The 20,325-nt window shown below is 37.3% G+C and overlaps 2 protein-coding genes across 3 annotated transcripts in view; both read right to left on the bottom strand.

The window, feature by feature from the left end:
- LOC110457477 overlaps positions 1–6,470 on the bottom strand; it is a 36,564-nt gene extending 30,094 nt beyond the window's left edge. The window contains exons 1-6 of the mRNA XM_021508774.1: positions 6,386–6,470; positions 4,459–5,019; positions 3,727–3,963; positions 2,472–3,038; positions 1,479–1,517; positions 679–984 (exon numbers count right to left, since the gene is read on the bottom strand). Of these exons, the coding sequence (XP_021364449.1) occupies positions 679–984; positions 1,479–1,517; positions 2,472–3,038; positions 3,727–3,963; positions 4,459–5,019; positions 6,386–6,470 (1,795 nt within the window). The remainder of the gene's footprint in view (positions 1–678; positions 985–1,478; positions 1,518–2,471; positions 3,039–3,726; positions 3,964–4,458; positions 5,020–6,385) is intronic.
- Positions 6,471–18,190: 11,720 nt separating this feature from the next.
- Positions 18,191–20,325, bottom strand: part of LOC110457451 — a 46,396-nt gene continuing 44,261 nt past the window's right edge. For both annotated transcript variants that reach the window (XM_021508737.1, XM_021508738.1), the window contains exons 36-37: positions 19,576–19,699; positions 18,191–18,387 (exon numbers count right to left, since the gene is read on the bottom strand). In XM_021508737.1, coding sequence (XP_021364412.1) covers positions 18,261–18,387; positions 19,576–19,699 — 251 coding nt within the window. In that variant the 3' untranslated portion in view covers positions 18,191–18,260. The remainder of the gene's footprint in view (positions 18,388–19,575; positions 19,700–20,325) is intronic.

Genomic DNA, 20,325 nt, shown 5'->3' with positions numbered 1-20,325 from the left:
CGTCGACAACAGCAGATCACGAAAACTAACTCCGATTTGTTGGAAAATCACATTCGTTTTTCATTAAAATTACCACTTGCATTTAATATGGGAGGAAAATCATCATTTGCCACTTTAGAAGTACGACAGCAAAATCCTAGCTCTCTGGATTAGATTATCAAAAGTCTTGTCCGTGGCAAAGCCTCGAGCTAGACATTTACGAATCTATCCCCTTAGGTTGAGATTTTTCTGACTTACACCCATGATTGGAAAGATTATATTAGTCCTAATCTTGGGTTAAGGCGAGGGGAATACCGAGTTATAACAATTGTATAACGCCACGTCAACAATTTATTGACCCCGTAACGTCAACATTGCATTTTTGATATTTGTCAGGGTCAACAGCGTTTGACAAAACCGTCCCTCCCCCTTGGCTGTGAAATGGGTAATAGAAAACTTCTGGAAAAAGATTTTTTTGTTATCAAACAGTTTGGCAATAGGCAACTAAACAATCTTCCCCTCAAGTTGAAATCACCTTTTTACAACCACAAGGAGGTCAACGATTGTATAACTCCCAAAGTTCTATGTCCTGTGTCTCAGCATACGTCACAAACTAATATGTAGAGTGTAGGCCTCGGCAACACAGATGGTGCTTACACTAAAAGAGGTTTTTATACAGGATTTGAAAACAATAAGTACCTGCTGCGGCCGTGTAACTTGATGTGTGCATGAAGTTGATGGCCTGTCCGGTGTGCGTAGACCCGCTGTGATACTTGATATTGCCGATGGCTGACAACAGAGATGGTTTAGTCAGGTGTGACCCCATGTTGAATTCTGCCTTGTGGCCTGTCGAGAAGGTGTCCACTCCGACCTGGACATCATTGGGTCCGATGGTGAAAGTGTCGGACACATTCTGGACAAAGTGAAGCATCTTGTTGAAGTTACTCGAGCCTACACTACCAGAGGAGTCTAACAAGAAGACGATATCGGCCTTTGCGCCACAACCTGAAGTAGAAACGGTTACATTCTCAGTTAATAGCTGACCAATAGGTGAAGGTCACACAAAGTTTTACGACAGAACTACAATAAAAAGCCGATCGGACAAAGGGTGAAACAACAGGGGAAACATTTTGTCAAAACAAATGATTTGTTTTATTTTTCGAATTCGAAACGTTATTTTGCACACAAAGGGCATTTTTGTTATTTATACGCATTTTGCATTCAGCAAGTTTGCTATTAAAAATTATATAGAGTCTTAAAACAGTTGCATTTCATAAATATGCACAGGCTGGTGCTTAAAATATAAAATGAATCAGATTCACATCAATAAATCTAAAATATGAATCATTATATCTGATTTGCTTTAACTACCGTTAGGAGCTACTTTTCCCGTCTAGAAGTAGATTTTAGCGGGTTTTTTAAAAAGAGACAAGAAAGAAAAAATTGGTTCGAAAAAATATTATTACCGCGAAAATGGAAGTTACAGAAGTAATACAAACCTGTGTTGGCATGTGGTGCTGGAGCAACGGTTGCCTTCACTGAAAATACCAACATCATTAACCATTATATAAAGTCATATTATTAAAATGAAAATTTCCGACGACAGAATATACATTTTTCTTATATATGGTATAGGTTTTAAAAAAAGATACTTGTTCCATATTCATTTTCGTGCGTTATTTCCTCAGCGTTATTCCTCAGGTGTGCAAGATTACCGGTCAGCAGGGTATCAACATTTTTTCATTCAATACCATCAAATAACCAAATACTTTAAAAGTACTTCTTTTACGAGCTCAAATTTTCAGCGTATTATAGAATTTTAACATATTAGCACATTGATAAATTGGCACAAACGCTGAAATATGTTCGTAAACAGTAGATTATCGATGAAATACATATATTAACAGCATGATTTCAACCATATCTAAAACATCTTTCTAAAGTGCAAGTCGAATTGACCATGGTAAAAAGGGTACATTGAGGAAAGTTGAACATCTTATCCGATATTTACATTATAATTGTTGAAAAGTAGTCAATAGAGGAACACTATGTCTTCTAAGACACAGTTGACTGAATATTAGTCACGCTTCGAATGCCACAAATTGAAATAGTGTAAACCGAGAAACGTTTGCCGATGTTTCACATTCGCCTTTTTCCGCTTCCGTAACGACGGCGAATTAATGACAGCGAATATATATATATGTATATACATTTTAGTTCACAACATACCACATATACTTCATAGTACTGACATGTAAAGAGAGAAAGACACTGGGTGAATAAGGATTTTAACCGGTGAAGGGCGAATATATAATTGGGCGGAAGTATCCCGATATACAATTATTTGTAAATCCATAATTTTTACGAATTTGAATTTTTTTAACGTCAACTCTTAGCTCATTAATACATCTATCAAAATAACATAAACTAATAAATCACATGTTATTGTATGTGGAAGATTGAATATTTGTAAATTAGAAAATATAGGATACCTTCACAAGCCTTCTGCTGCAGGGTACTCTTGATTTGTGTCAGAGCATCGAAGTTATTGACGACAAACACGTGCTGATTGTCAGGGTCGGTTGCCATGGAGTTCAGCTCGCTAGTCTTTGGTCCTGCACCGACGCCGACGGAAAAAACAGTGACGCCGTCATTACGTAGCAAATTGGCCTCATTGGCGGTAGCTCCGGCGCTGTTCGACTTTCCATCAGTGATGACGATTGCAATCTTGGCAGAGTTGGGCCTGACGCCATTTGCCGCTGTGAAGCTGGTCTCTCTTGCGTATTTAAGTGCGTCAGCAGTGTTGGTACCGCCAGTTATGTAATGGACGTTGGAAATGGCGTTCAAAACGGAATTCTTGTCATGGTATTTGTTGAGATGGAATTCCAAATGCGGCTTGTCGCTGAAGGTGATGACGGACACTTCCACTCCGTTAGGGCCGATATCGAATCCCTGAGCTGTTGTTCTGACAAACTGCAACATTTTCTGAAAGTTTGCTGTTCCGACACTGCCAGAAGAATCGAGGATAAAGACGATGTCAGCTGGCACTACACCACATCCTGATAAAAGAAGAAAGGATACATGTTCTTATATGTATTCATCGAAATATACTTCCGGTTACTGCTAGAGCTACCGCCCTTTGATAGATTTGTCCCACGGGAAAAGAAACGATTTGTGTGTTTTAAACACTGTATGTTCGTTCCGATTTTTATTTCATAAGACTAAACTGACCTTAAACTCAATATAAGTTTTCATTTTGAATCATCAGCTTACTCTCTGTTTATATTTTCGTTATTGTTATTTGTTTTCAAGAGAAGAAAAGAAATTGATGGAATGCCTAAATAACGTTGTCAACATTATTGAGATTTTATCATGAGGAAACAGGGATTGGTATATTATGACCGGGATCCTATAATAACTTACTATGGATGTATGTGGTACATCAAATACCGGGGGTGAATGAGTTACATGACTTACCGTGGATATATGCGGTACATGACTTATCTTGAATGTAAGCGGTACATTACTTACCGTGGATGTAAGCGGTACATTACTAACTTGGGATGTATGACGTACATGACTTACCTGGGATGTATGACGTACATGACTTACCTGGGATGTATGACGTACATGACTTACCTGGGATGTATGACGTACATGACTTACCTGGGATGTATGACGTGCATGACTTACCTGGGATGTATGACGTGCATGGCTTACCTGGGATGTATGACGTGCATGTCTTACCTGGAATGGGTGTGGTTGGCGCGTGTGTGGTCGCTGGCTTTTGCGTGGTAGTTGTAGGCGGGATCGTAGGGCACGCTTGCGCATGACAAGCGGCCGTTTCTCGGTGTGCACCCACGCACTGTTTTCCTCCGTTGGCTGGTGGAGGGTTGGAGCAGGTTCTCTCCCTGTAGTGGGTACCTCCTCCACATGTCTTTGTACATGGACTCCAGAAACCATAACTGCTCCATTGTCCATCAACTGTACAAATAAAGAATGTTCTAAATATCAAAACATTTTTTTTTGTTATAGAATTTCCCATGATAATCCTCAACTTCAAAAAAAAAATGAAAAATCGCGTAAGCGAAGGGACAATTATATGGGTCAAAAATTTCATCGGCGCATGTCAAGGGTGTTGATTTATATATGACGTCATTCTTTTGTATGTATAATAAGAATGCCATGTATGATAGCGTATTAACGATGAGCTTTAACATTGACCAGATACGTGTAGTTTAAATTTTAACTTTTGTCTTAAATTTATGGGCAAATATTTATGATAAAATATTTATTACCTTAATTTTAAGCTAACAATTGTTCTATCTTTCATTTGATTCATACCTCCTTCTCATAACACACAAATAAATACCTGAGCAATTTACACTTGAATCTTGCAAAAATTGGGGACGCTTGAATAGTGCTAATGCTAATTTGCGAATGTTTGTGTCCAGTAACAGTTTATCGGGACAAACTTACTCTCACACGCAGTTTTCTTGAGCTCTGCCTGTAGAGTGGTCAGTGCACCGAAGTTCGATACTGTGAACACGTGTTTGGCGTCTGTGGCGATGTGTGACAGCTCTGAACGATCAATACCACTGCCAATACCGATTCCAAAGACCTTGATGTTTTTAGCATGAAGTTTGGTAGCGGCGGCCAAAGTGGCTGGTTTGTTGTTAGACTGACCGTCGGTCATCACGATCAAAATATTGGCCACGTGATCTCTGTCTCCTGCCGCAGGAGTGAAACTGTGTCCAGTGACGTAATCGATGGCGATATCAGTATGCGTGCTTCCGGCATTGTACGGAATGGCATTGATGGCATGGACCAGCGGCGCTTTTGCACTGTATTTGTTCAAATTAAACTGGTTGTGGACCGCCGTTGAGAAAGTAGTGACGCCAATTTGTACATTTCGGGGTCCAATGTCAAAGGAATTGGCGAATTTTGCAACAAAGTCCTTTTGCTTTTGAAAGTTTGCAGAACCAACACTTCCAGACGAATCTAGCAGGAACACGATATCAGCGGGTACCGTGCCGCACCCTAAGGAAACAGGAAAAATGTGATGAAAAACAAACAAAATACAGACGGAATTGTTAGATACATATATATACATACATCTTCACTTCAATTCCACTAATTTTAAACAATTCTATATGAGGATGTCGTAAATATGATTAAAAATACTTCGAGATAAATGTAAGATACATATATATATATATATATATATATATATATATATATATATATCTTCTCTCTTTAATTCAACTAATGTTAACCCTCGTAATGTCGATGTCGTAAACATAATGCAAAACACTTCGAGACAAATGTTATAGTTATCACAATATAGGACTAAGAAACAATGTAAAATGTCTAATAATTAGACCAACATCAGCGACAATAGGTTATGACATTTTTTATTTTATTTTTATTTATGAATTTACGTAAAGGACAATTTCACTGTCGAATTGAGATTTGTTCTCTTGGCTCTTGTATTTCTTGTGTATTATTTCCAAAAAGAACTTTTCTACCTACAGCAGATTTTGAAAGACAATTTTAAACACTTTTAATATTTTCTAGCGACAAACATTAGAAAAACATCATATTACTTCATTTTAATTTATACCAAAAACGTAAAAGCCGAATTATTTTATTTTGGATTATTTTTGTCTTTTTAAAATGTCACAAAATGGTTGTGGATATGATTTAGCTAAGTATGGCATCTTTCGGCTATTTAGGTAGTTTTTGGCATAGTGTTATTATTAGAAAAAGGTAAAATATTTCAATCATATAGTCTCCAGTTGTAAAAAAAAAAAATGGGTTTCAGATACAGTATCTTATTGAGCCAAATTATTTAACTTAAATTGTTGTTGTTTTTCAAAAATGTAACAAAGGATTACATAATGAAATGAAAAATGCTATTATAACTAAAATATCACTGAAACAACATAATTGCATAATTGTCGACGTAAGAGTTACCCCCCTTCCACTTTCGTGACACTTGTTTTTTCTGGATATTATAAAAAAGACCCATGGTAATAAAATAATTTCATTTTTAATTTATAGAGATTAAATTTGATAATTATAAACTGGTGATTTTAATAAAAAAAAAAATACAGCAACACATCAAATTGGTGTTGAATTCCATAAATTAAATAAATATAAATATAGTTTGTGTGTGCTTTCTTTATATTTGAACAGACACATGATTTTCAAATTTCATCTAAAACAAAATTAAAACAAATAGATAGTATTTTTTAAGATTGGAAACCTTTAACATAGTCATATATGTGTGTGATAAACATGTACTAAAAACATCTCAATTCTGATTTTTCTTTCTTTCTTCCGTTAATCCTTTAATTTATTAATAAAAAAAAAGTTAAAGAACAAAAACAGAACTAGAACTTACCTGGAGAAACAGTTGTCGCAGCGCCCTGGGCCGTTGAGCCCAGGCTCGCTAAAGCGCAAAGGAATACCACAATTTTTGGCCGCATCTTAGCGGTTCAAGTCAGCTTGTGAGGGTCCCAAACCTTGATCGGTGGTTTTTATCAGCGTTGACACAAATAGTGAACTTGCCAGGTACGCAAGCCATGCATACAGATGACCAACCCACATAACCATGCCACCGACATAACCCCTATCACTGATAGGCCAGGCATTCATCTACTGGCCTGAATGATAGAAAGACCTCCCCTCGTACGTTTAATTTTATAATTATTCAAAACAAACAAAATAAAGACATCTTTCATTTTGGATTCATGTTATAAAAAAAATATAAAAAATAAAAATTTCAGGTAAGTATTAAAAGTAACAAGATCAAAGGTGAGGGCTCCAACGAAAAACAAAGTAGAAAAAAAACCGTTCCACTCATCATTTGTTACAGTTACGAGGGCGGTAGAGCGTCTCACTAAAATCATGTTCTCTTTGGTCAGTGCTTCATCTTTTCAAACTTAATATTTTTGTTTGAGGAAATCAGTTCATCATTAAAGTTTTTCCTCGAATATCATCAAAACATTTAAGACCTATTTTTTTAAAATAGTTCTCAAATACTTTCAAGGCGTAAAGCTAGTTAGGGTATTCAAGTTGTTCACATTTTCTGTTTTGTAATCTGAACCATATTGCATATGTTACGACATCTTCCTATTTACGACATCTAAAGTGTCGTAAACGGGACTGTTTCTTTGCTGTGAATGGCCAATGTATTACTTTTACACGCTGATTTAGTAACCCAACATCAACGAAAACTTCATGCCTTAAACTCGATGTTTCCTATAAACGAAAACTAGTATCACAATAATAACTCTGAAGTTATTGTAACATCGGATAATTGATAATTGTGGGCTCCATATTCGTCATACACAGTTACAATGTTCTAGATAGTCATTTACATCACAGCTATTTACTGTCATAGTTTTCATATTTAACCATTTTGTGTTGTTTTTTAAACCGTTGGCAGTCCAATCTGACATTTGTTTCCACACATTTGTATTTCTTTTATCTTCATTTTTTAGTGTTTCTTGAATTAAATTTACATGAGGTGTTCATTAAGCAATACTATATGTATATCGTCAGTGTGAATTCCATGTGTGCATTTTGTGTTAACAGTAACAGTGACTGTGTGGTAGGTATTGTAGTGCAAGAACGCAAATACGTGTTTAGGAGACGTCCCGGAAAAAAAGGCAGTCAGAGCAAAATAAAAATAAAAATATAAAGTCTGGAGATTGATACGTAGTTGACTATTGACATTTTGATGTCAAATAAAATGTATCCTGTTTGCTGTCAAATAGACATGTCCTTTCTAAAAAGAGTCAAAACTGGCTTTAGGAAACCAAAAACATAATCTTTAGTTCAAGAAAAAGCCCTTTGGTAGTCGACACATACGATCATGCAGTGTGACGCATCTTACCTTTCTGAAAGGTCTTTGAACACGGAGTTTTGAGCTTGAAAGGGGGAAGGGTGTAGCGATTCCGCTATCATAAAGTGTAAACATGTATATAATATAACCATATAAAAAATGTTGTTGTTTCTTTAAATTTTATTTTACAACAGTTCTGAAACAACAATTAGCATTGTTTACCCGAATGGTACCGCGCAGTGGGGTCTCGGTGTGGAGAAATGTTGAGTACCAAGAAAAAAAAACCCACATAGACGGGCAGGTGACCAAAAACCTTTTCATGTCCGATAGGGAAATGGAGAACCGGTCGTCTTAATGAAAGGCGAGTGCGCTATCCACTGCGCCACGTCACCACCCGGGAATATAATCAACACTTACCGAACATAATACTGCAAAAAAGTACAACAACAAACACAACAACAAAAACAAATTATCCACAACGGAGATGAAAAACTGTTACATCAATAACAACAACAACAACATGATCCAAAACGGGAATGCTGATAGCGAAAATAAGACAAGCCTGTTTCTGATTGTCCAATCATATTTCCAGTCATTCTATTTTGATATTACATACGAGAACCACGTGAACAATATATAGATATGATTCTATACGTATCGTTTCCGGTACGCATTTGGTGCCATTTGTTCGAACACGATATCAGCTTAACGTGATTGTATCGTGTTAGATATTTGTCTAAATGATAAAGGTAAAATGGCATTAATTGCTTGTTTAGTGATTTATAGTTATGACTTTCAATCAGATCAACTTTAAAATATAAATTATTTATAAAACACTTTGAATAGACCTTCATTTTAGTTGTATATTTTATATGATAAGCTAACCATTCATGTTGGAATTTGTCTTCGATTTCCTGTAGTGATTTGAGAAGAATTTGTTTCGTCAGTGTAGAGCGCCACCTGTCGGTACCTACATGACCGATCCGCCCATACACATAGAACCGGAAATGGCTCAGGTAGGGCTCCATGGTTAAGATATGTTCTAGTTGTCGGAATTCAATTATATAGAAAGAAGTCTAAGAATGATAGAAATTGTCGGGAAAATTTAAACATTCAGTACTATTCAAACAAAAAAGCTTGTTGTTTTTTTTCGTTGTGGATGGTTGTGTGATATCGCCACTGGTGAAATTGAACGAGTAAATTAGCGATTTAAGTAAATAAAAATGATGTTCCCTAAATGTTTTTAATTTTTAATGACATATCATGATTAATCGAAATCGATATTTATGAACCTAAAAAATACCGTGTATCTTATTAAATTTGTTTCCTAATTTGACCAAACTATTTTATCTTTATTGTCTACAAAATGCATTCAGCTTCCATTCCCCAACGCTCGGCATCTTAAATGCATGAACTTTTCCTTTATCAGTCATTCCTTTACATACTTATTGGATAGATCGATTTTGGCCTTGAAGCATAGAAAAAGCAATTCGTCCATATCTCAACGTCAGCATGACGTCATCATATGTCTCATACCTCAGACAAGGATACCTCGTGCTACATTTTCAGTCTTTATTTCCAAATGACGGTGCATTCAATACACAAAAAATCTCCTGTACACACGCAGGCATACACACAAAGGGAGATATTAGTCAGGTGGCATAGGACTAGTAGTTAGCGCCTGATAAGGCAGCTCCTGCGAATTCCTCAAAATTGTATTGATTAATGTATATATATATATATATGCTAATTGTATTAGTTATATATCTATGTACTGTAAAGCGCTTTAGAGTGGCTTATGTTAGCTAGATAGGGCGCTATATCAAATGCTGTATATATTTTTTTAATCATACTCGCACTAAAATAAATTAACAATGTGCAATTTAAATAGTTCAATAAATTGAATTAGTTTAATCAATATACGATTTGATATATTAGCTGAAGTAGTACAGATGCCATATCTAACTGAGGACCAAGACGGAATAGTAATAAGGAGTAGGACAAAATATAATCAAAATAAAATACCTGTAACTGAGTGAGATCGAGTTATCTCAGTCACGGACTAAAATTCTGCTTGATCCCAACTTTAGCTCGCGCCTCTGCATGGATTATGTTACATAATCATACCTGTCGATTGAAATAACCCTGTCTTGTTCAGTCACAGGTTATATGTCATATTCATTCCGTTAATGGAAGGTAGCAGTGTGCAGCCATGACCCAACGATCTTTAACATGTCTCATATAAGTTAGATGACGTGGGAACCCAATTGATATTCCTTTAAGCATATACTCAAACAAATTTAAAAATCATGTTTGATAGCATTTTCTGTAATTCAGAATAGAAAAGAAATAACTACAAAATAAAGAAAGAAATACCACCACCTTTGCATCAGCTGTAAGTTTGTGACGTCATCGTATTTTACTTGTGACGTCACAATTGTTGAAATAAAACGTATTACAAATCAAATCAAATATATATGAACCGATGCATAGCTGTGTCATTACATTATCATATTTATTTCGAGCTGGCATTTATATTAGCTATGACTTCGATGACACATTTAGTGACGTCACCATAACGGCAAAATAAGACATAAAACGCTAAGAAACGTATTTCATGAAAGTGGTCGTTTCCTGTTTGGCATTCAAATTGCCAACCGGATGTTATGGTATATTTAACACATCATGGCGTTACCACCATGTAACCCTTCCAAGATCGGATGATATTCATATCGGCTATGAATGCCTTTGCCCACGTGATGATAGTAGTATCATTATGACGTCATAATTGCAACGTTAAATACCACTACCCCTCCTTTGAAGTTGTCTGTTCTTTTCATTTAACAATCATGCAAGATATATAAACTTCTTAAAGCTCACTGCTTAAATATAATATTAAAAAAACTATGTGATTAAATATTAAAACAAAATAGTGAGCATCGGTATTGAACAGTTTTCAGATGGCGATCATTGTCGATATGAATGCCAAATTGGATAGGAAATAATCAACATGAAGCACTGCGCTTCATGGAATTGTTCACGTTTCAGTTGGCATTCGTGTTGACTATGAATACCAACTGAAAATAGTTCATTTCTTAAATCATTATACTGCACATTAGCTGTAGTGGAGTAAATGATAAAATGCAGATTTATTCCAGATTCAAGTCAAGACGAACAGAATAATACGGTCAGGTAAAGGTCACCAGTGAAGGCTACCGAGTACAGTGTACGATTCACTACTTTCGTAATGCTCATGTAAGCATAAAGGTTGGCTGGTTCGGTAAGTGAACAGTTATAGCAACAGAGATATGTACACAAAACCTCCGGAGACAGATCTGACTTACGCCGTCAAGGCACATTTCACTGACCTTGATATTGAACGTAAAGGGGTCAAATTCTAAATATGGAATCATGTCACCAAGGAACCGGGTGGAGATTCACCAGAGTCAGCTGTGGATTAGCATTAGACATGACCCCAAGCTTTGTAGAGATTAACGACATTGGGTGCATGGGTCAGAAGATGAGATTCGGTACCTGGACGCACAGGTATGTCCAAAACGAATTTAGGGAGGATAAATAAATAGTAAGGTCCCCGGCTTATACATTTGTTTATACACCTTCATTTCGAGCTTAACATCTTCCGTGGTCAAATCCAACAAAATCTCCAGTCGAAATTTGTTTCGTCAATATATCGACTTGAATATAAATAAACGTCATATCATTCATGTAAAAGTGTTAAATGCTCATATATACCCGACGCGTCTACGATTATGTTATTTTACACATTAAATCTGAAATTTTATTTAGGTGGGGTATCACCCTTCAAATAAGAAAAGATACATATAAAAAATGTTCAAATTGTCAAATTATTTGCGCTAGTTTTTTCCACCAATCTTGTGTACTTCGTAACGTCACGTTAATGTTACATATGGGTGCATTACTGTGTATTTTGAACGGGTGCTACTTATGTGTTTATTATTGTGTACGAGTCTAATTGCCTTGGTGGTCACGGGTTCGACCGTGTACGATCACTAGCCCTCCACCACTGGGTCACGGGTTCGACCTTGTACGATCAATAGCCCTCCACCACTGAGTCACGCGTTCGACCGTGTACGATCACTAGCCCTCCACCACTGGGTACCGGGTTCGACCGTGTACGATCACTGGCCCTTCATCACTGGGTCACGGGTTCGACCTTGTACGATCCCTAGCCCTCCACCACTGGGTCACGGGTTCGACCTTGTACGATCAATAGCCCTCCAGCACTGGGTCACGGGTTCGACCGTGTACGATCACGAGCCCTCCACCGCCGGGTCACGGGTTCGACCGTGTACGATCCCTAGCCCTCCACCACTGGGGCACGGGTTCGACCGTGTACGATCGCTAGCCCTCCACCACTGGGTCACGGGTTCGACCTTGAACGATCCCTAGCCCTCCACCACTGGGTCACGGGTTCGACCGTCTACGATCAATAGCCCTCCACCACTGGGTCACGGGTTCACCCGTGTACGATCACTAGCCCTCCACCACTGTGTCCCGGGTTCCACCGTGTACGATCAATAGCCCTCCACCACTGGGTCACGGGTTCGACCTTGAACGATCCCTAGCCCTCCACCACTGGGTCACGGGTTCGCCCTTGTACGATCAATAGCCCTCCACCACTGGGTCACGGGATCGACCTTGTACGATCAATAGCCCTCCACCACTGGGTCGCGGGTTCGACCGTGTACGATCACTAGCCCTCCACCACTGGTCCCGGGTTCAACCGTGTACGATCAATAGCCCTCAACCACTGGGTCACGGGTTCAACCGTGTACGATCACTAGCCCTCCACCCCTGGTCCCGGGTTCAACCGTGTACGATCAATAGCCCTCAACCACTGGGTCACGGGTTCAACCGTGTACGATCATTAGCCCTCCACCCCTGGGTCACGGGTTCGACCGTCTACGATCAATAGCCCTCCACCACTGGGTCACGGGTTCGACCGTGTACGATCAATAGTCCTCCACCACTGGGTCACGGGTTCGACCGTGTACGATCAATAGCCCTCCACCACTGGGTCCCGGGTTCCACCGTGTACGATCACGAACCCTCCACCACTGGGTCACGGGTTCGACCTTGTACGATCACGAGCCCTCCACCACTGGGTCACGGGTTCAACCGTGTACGATCACTAGCCCTCCACCACTGGTCCCGGGTTCAACCGTGTACGATCAATAGCCCTCAACCACTGGGTCACGGGTTCAACCGTGTACGATCACGAGCCCTCCACCACTGGGTCACGGGTTCAACCGTGTACGATCACGAGCTCTCCACCACTGGGTCACGGGTTCGACCTTGTACGATCACGAGCCCTCCACCACTGGGTCACGTGTTCAACCGTGTACGATCACGAACCCTCCACCACTGGGTCACGGGTTCAACCGTGTACGATCACTAGCCCTCCACCACTGGGTCCCGGGTTCCACCGTGTACGATCAATAGCCCTCCACTACTGGGTCCCGGGCTCGAGGCCTACGTCGGGCAGTCGTCAGGTATTGGCCGTAAGTCGGTGGTTATTCTTCGGGCATTCTGTTTTTCCTCCATCACCAAAATCAGGCTCGTTCTAAAATGTCTATAGCTGTTTATAGGACGTAAAACCAAACCAAACTATGTTTGAATATCGTTTATGCTTTTATAATTGGTTACGGGAGATCGTTTGGTTTGGTTTGGTTTAATTTTGTTTAACGTCATATTGGCTTACGGGAGTTACCGATGAATTTATTCTCCATATTGTTACCAATGAGCTAATGTGTTTTGTGTGTATTAGTAAAGCGTACATAATTGGGGTTTATAAATCATAATGCACATATAAACACTTTTGCGCTAACTCTTGGTTGAGGCAAATATGTCCACAGTACTAACATTTTCACGTTGGCGGTGTTGTACTACCTTGCGTGTCGTTTAATCTTAATTAGCGTTACTTAAATAAACATATCAATTATACCTTTTCAAATTTTGAAGTGATATATGAAATAAAATCCACTTTCACGCACTTTGTTATCCTTCTAAAGTAGATTGTTTACTGAAATGGTATATAACGCCTGTCTTTGTTTACTTTACAGATTGTCCTAGGTACCGACTAGGACCATGAGAGACAATATGATATATCGAGGTCGACCTTGTCCAAACATGATCTAACAGATATGACAAGAAATCCCTGCCCTGATTTTACCTGAATATTGAATAGATATGGTGGATATCTCCTACCTCAGCTTGGCCTAACTATAGCTCCAACTGACAGATTGGAAAATTAATCATTTATAATTATTATCATTATAAGTAATGGTATTGCTAATGGTTTCCAAAATGAGAATAGTACACCATATTGCATTATATATATATAGGATATTAGCTAGATATTAGTACAGCATATTGACATGATATTAATACAGCATACTAACAAATTAATACAGCATACTCATATACTATAAATACAGGATACTAACTTGATATAAAGACAATATACTGATTTGATATAACAATAATGATAATTCCAGGTTCTTATATACCACTTTATTACAACCTAGTTCGTAGGTCGTCTCAAAGCGTTTCATAAATTATTATCCGTGGTTATATATAGGGCCTTTGCATCCAGCCAATATCTTTCTCAACTCCTTGGGGAGCATACAGCCGGAGCCGCCATTTCGGCGCTAACAGCTAGCGTTCAACAATTCTAGCGCTGCCAAAGTACGTACTCATTTACAGCTGAGTAGACTGGAACAAGCGGAGTAACGTATCTTGCTCAAAGATACAACACAGTGCCGTGCCGTGCCGTGCCGTGCCGTGCCGTGACTAGAACCTGCAACCCTTTGGTCACGAGCCCGGCGTCCTACAATGTACCACTAGACTACCGTGCCTTATAAATACAATATCGAAGTGTTACTTTACACACAAACAATAGAAAGACAGCACCCACTCGATATAAATACAATAGATAGACAGACAATGATATTAGGTTATACACACACATTTCATGTTTATTCCTTAACATCATTGTTATCAGATATATATATTCGACAAACATTTAATATAACAACTATAATGTATTAATTTATTCAATTCAGAGGATAGGTATTGCGGTTCTGTTTTGCGTTTAGGGATATTAAGGTTAGTGTTTTGCTTATGCCCATTAGTGTGGCTTGTTGTTCCGTTGTTACAAACCCGTTCTCACTTCGAGGAGGAGACGTAACAAAGGTGTGACACAGATTTAAATAGCACGTGCTACCCTTTCAGAACATATGGTCTTATTATCTTTGTACTTTTCAAAGGTTTTCCTTGGACATTTTAATATATCTTTGTTTATATTTTTCGATAGTTTTATCGATGCAATGCCAATTGGTTTTTTGGCACTTCGGTATTCTTTTGTAGTTTTTTTGCATTGATAGAATATAATTGCTTAATTTATCCATGAAAATCTGAGTTATTTTGAAGATAGCGTCAACACAACTTGCAAATATAATGTGAAATCACATATGTTCGTAGGGTTTTTAATTTCGTTCATTTCGTGAGTAAGCTTCAACCCCGAATCCATAGGTCAACGATGTGATTAAGTTTGATATAAAGCAATTTTCTGTTTGCGTGGTTACTCGTAATCCACGAATTCATGTTCGCACGAAATTGTGATTTATCGAGACCTCTCTGCAAGATCAATGAGCTACTTATGTTTCCCTCCAGAAGAACAAAATGGATTGCACATGTGTTTTCTAACTTAGCGACATTAAAAAGAGTAAAATTAATCTACCCTTTTGCAAAACCTGCATCCTCGCTAATCAAGGGAAATAACGCTCACTTTCGCTCTCTGCACAATATGTCATAGCAAATTCGAAGGCTCAATGTGCCCCACTTTGTGAATAAGACGAGAAGGCTAGTTTGATCGTTTGATGTACATCAAAAGAATCCGCGGTTGCGTAACGGTAAAATTGGCTGTCTTTGAAGTCAAGTGCCGCTCCTCTAAACTCTTCATAGGAAAGGTATCAGCCTAGCAATTGTTCATGTTTGTCGCATAGACTTGTCACTTTCCCTTTGATCTAGCTATGGTATAACCAACTTATTTTACACAGTTTTACTTATACCGTATGGTATTAGTGAGGCTCCTCCCCTATACTGAATACAATAGAATTCTCCATTCTCATTGGTCAGCCAATGAAAGTGTACAGTGGCCAATTAGTGAATGTTAATAGGATATCGACACCGTGCGAAATAAATAAAAATACAAACACAAGAAGTTCAAACACATTTTATTAAGCAACATTGTTGCAAACAATTCAACAAATTTCGCCTTTACAGACAGGTTCCACGGTCGATCTTTTTTCCGTTTTGTAAGTTAAAGTCTTAGCATAAACTGGTACCAGTCGGTCTTGTAATTAAAAGACACGTGGCAATTGTGAAACACCTTTCTGGACATATTAGAAATATTAGCAAATGGAACATTGTCCTTTTCTGTAGGCATGTTAATATTCACATTAGTAGGCTTAATATCTGAGTTACCATTTTTACATGTAGCGCCCTCAATTTTTACCATTTTCTCCTTCGGAGGGTCCAATAATTTGCTCACTTCTAACAAGGGTGCAGCACACAGTCTCTTGTAAGTTGGAACTGCTGTGCTCCTGTGACCAGTTCGGGACATTATCAACAGTTCAAATGTTCTCTTAAAATTGTTACGTGACACTTTATGCGACAGGTCGGTTACATCATAAGCCTCGTAATATGTCAGTTATCGTACTCGAGGGGCGGAGCTTACATCTCTCGCGCTACGCGCTCGAGAAGAAGCTCCGCCCCTCTCGTACAATAACTAACATATTGCTCGGTTCCTATGATATAACCAATACTTATTTTACCTGAGACCAAGAGACCAATCAAATATCTAGCTGTGTGCCTTCAATTTAACTATGACAAATTCCAGGAGTGCAGAGAGCGAACGTGAGCGTAACCCCTGGATATCGAGGATGCAAAACCTGGGGCCTTTATCTTTTCTTTTCTAACTATCATTTTATTTCAACGGTATTTCCCTAAGTTCCTCTTGTCTGACCGTTGTCATAGGAATGATACTTGGTGGATAATTGTGTTATCAAGTCCAGGTTGTGACATTTCAGTAAGAAAGTGGTCCTTACGTGGCCCCATTGTCTATGGTCATCACCTTTATATATAATTACCATATCAGTTAGTCAATAGCATGAACAGTATCTTAGCTGTTGCAAACACAAGATTATCTGCACAAACTTTAGTCTAATTAAAGATAAATCTTTCTGATTGTAAATTTGAAAACAAAACCTTAAATCATATAGCATATAGGTCATTTTTTAATCGCATCATACACGTGTTATGCTGTTTATACAGTTGTCAAATTGTGTGCAATTTACCTAATGTAACCGTATATAATAATTATCATTATGACGCCATTATGAACAAAATAATCATGACGTCATGGCACTAATATATATGGATTGAACGGCATTGAAAAATGCTGTTCAATACATATATTTGCAATATAAATTTTATAGCTATAATTAATTTGAATATAGGAGTTCCTTATCTGTTCGAAATTGAAGTGTCTGTACCGTCAGTGAAAGCGAGATTCTTGGAACAGCCTAACTACACTAAAATGTTTACTTCTAATGGTCGTCTCACATAGATCGAGGCGAGAGGAGAAACGTCAACATAAAATTGATCAAACTGCGTTTATAGCCTTTTGAATGCCAATAAAGTAGTGGAAATTTAAATAAGTGCCGTCACTTTTAAGCAAATTGAATGGAATCAAAGTGGAGACATTAAATACTTGATAATGGTTACCGGTATATTGGTATACTTTTTTTTTTCGCGCGGATATTTATATTAATTTCTGGTAGATTAATTCGTTTTCATCAAATTCGTTACGCATGTGTATGTGGTGATAATTCGGTCGACAATTTTTTTGCTCTAAACATTGTGCTAATTAATTTTTCTTTCTTATTGAAGTTTCTATATACCAGTATATAGTATAGTGTCCTATTGCATATGTTGTTAATTAGGGCGCCAGTTCTTTAATGCGCCAATCTGTTAAAATCCTTGCTTTATTAGCGGAGATTATTTGATAATACGGTTAGATTTACTTTGTATACTGGGCATTAAAGGGAATGCAAAATCTTATTTTGAAAAAATAATAACAATAAAATTTTCACAACCTGAATCAATGTTTAAACGTTTAGAAATTAGACATACTCTTTCATATTTGTCAATAAAGTAAAAAAAAAAATGCAGCTTAAAACTCCTTAATACCAGAACCAATACAATGATATACATCTTTCTTAATTTGGTGTTAAAGATAACACGTACATTAAATTACAAAATATTTTTTTTAATATATATTTATACAGCAAATGAATAAGTAGCGAACGCTACGCGCGGGTCCTTATTGCTCCGTGTATCCAGGAGGATAGTTAAGGGTGTAACCGGCCGGACAGCTTGGGGTTTGGCAGCACTTGCCCTGTGCCGGGGGAGTTAGATGACAGGCGGAGGGAAGATTCCAAATGATACACCTTAGAGTTAAAAAAAAATCAAAGTAATAGTATTGTTATATGTTTTTAAATCATTACTGTGCTATTATGTCATTTTTAAATATCTACTCAAAAATGGTCTAAATGAAACTATCAAGTCTTTTCTGTTTCTACTGCCCATGAAATAGGCCAGAAGAGCATTACCTGAGCGTATGAAAACATGCTTTCACATTTTGAAAGAATTAATCAAATAAATTCAAAACGACATTTTTAAATTTGTTTTTGGGTTTAATTATTTCATAATATTGTTGTATTGAAATGTCAGTTTGCAGTTCATCGCCATATGATTGCCTTTATATGCTAAACCACATTGTTTACATAACGTCAATACGTAGACTTAGGCAAATTTAAGTTTCAACTTTAAAGCATAAACATTTTTTTCGCTTCCAATTATTGAAACAAATAGGTGTTAATTAAAAAATAGTGATTGAATCCTGATTTTGTCAATTTTATGATTTCCAAAATCAAATTAACTTTTGAAATGTTTATCAATAGTACCTGCGTATTAAAATATGTACGTCTCTAGAATACTATGTCTCATGTAATTCTATGTGGTTCTATGATCACTTGTATTGGGCTACTATTGATGGAGTCCCTAACATTCACTCAATTGTTGTTATTTACATCCCTGTATCAAGGCAAAGAAATAGCATAGCCCTGATACACAACTAACCAAAATGATTTTTTGAGGCGTATCAAAGCGTGATAAAATGCATCTTGTGTTATCTATCCTGTAGTTTATTTGTCCAAAATTTTCAATAAGAGTGAAAACGTATAATACTGTTTAAGATAAACAAAAACAAGCAAAAAAGTCTACTTTAAATCTCTGAAATAGGCAAAACAGCTAATTATGTGTCGTAAGAGATAATCACGATATCATTGAAAATGATAAAATTATTTAATAAATTATGAGAAAGAAGATCATATTTATGTATGAAGCAAAAACTAAACATGAAGTTCCAATACTGTACATTTGATTTGAATGCATACAATATGCACAGACCTGAGCATAAGATAACTGAAATAAACTTAATGTTTATATTTCAAAATGGCTTGAATAAAAACAAATGGACTGAATTATGTATATAAAATAAATTACAGTCCCGCCGCATACATTAGCAGCAGCAGTATATAATAATAATAATAATAAAAAAATAATAATAATAATACTTGTTTTTGCAGGTGTAGAATCCTCGACTGGCGTCAGTACACGTGCATGTGTACGTACAGCCATCATCAAACGTCTGTCCTTGGGAATAGAGTACGTTTTTATAGTAACATCCACGAGACGCACCTGAAAACATATTTTATGAAAAATATAACCAAAGTTATAATTCATTTGAGATGTAACATTTGATTGGCCAATCAAAATAATTTGCGACAGTCTAACCACGATATACCGTACGCAAATTTATCATTTGCATACGAAGCAGGATGGCGAATGTTAGTGACGTCAATGACCCAGCTCCGCTACGACAATGCCTCAATTTGCGACAGTATAATCACTCTTTCATTTTCTTAAAGATCGGCTAAAAGCTTGTCGGACTTTAGAGTGTATCGATATAAGATCGTCAGTTAAAGAATTAAGATAGATAACAATGAACTTTTACGCTTCTATTTGCCATTTCTGTATTAATAATAGCTATTTCTTTATTCATTTATATTTTGCTAAATATTTACTGTACACCAGGAAATCTTCACAGCAGTTTAATTTTCGACTTTTCCGCCCTCTGTAACGAGGGCGCGAATTTATCATTAAAGCGAATATTTGTAAACAACATATAATTATACATAGGTAATAAATGTTAATGGAAAAAATATTATTTGACGAAAACGGATTCTACCGTTCGAAAGGCAAAAATTTGAATGGCGAACATTTCCCAGGTACAGTATTCTCGCCATTTTTAGATTTAAGTTTTC

The sequence above is a fragment of the Mizuhopecten yessoensis genome, unplaced genomic scaffold (genome assembly GCF_002113885.1).
Source record: "Mizuhopecten yessoensis strain PY_sf001 unplaced genomic scaffold, ASM211388v2 scaffold9157, whole genome shotgun sequence".
In the NCBI taxonomy this organism is placed as follows: Eukaryota; Metazoa; Mollusca; class Bivalvia; order Pectinida; family Pectinidae; genus Mizuhopecten; species Mizuhopecten yessoensis.
The sequence above is the reverse complement of the archived record's forward strand: the minus strand, read 5'-3'. Positions and strand labels throughout refer to the sequence as shown.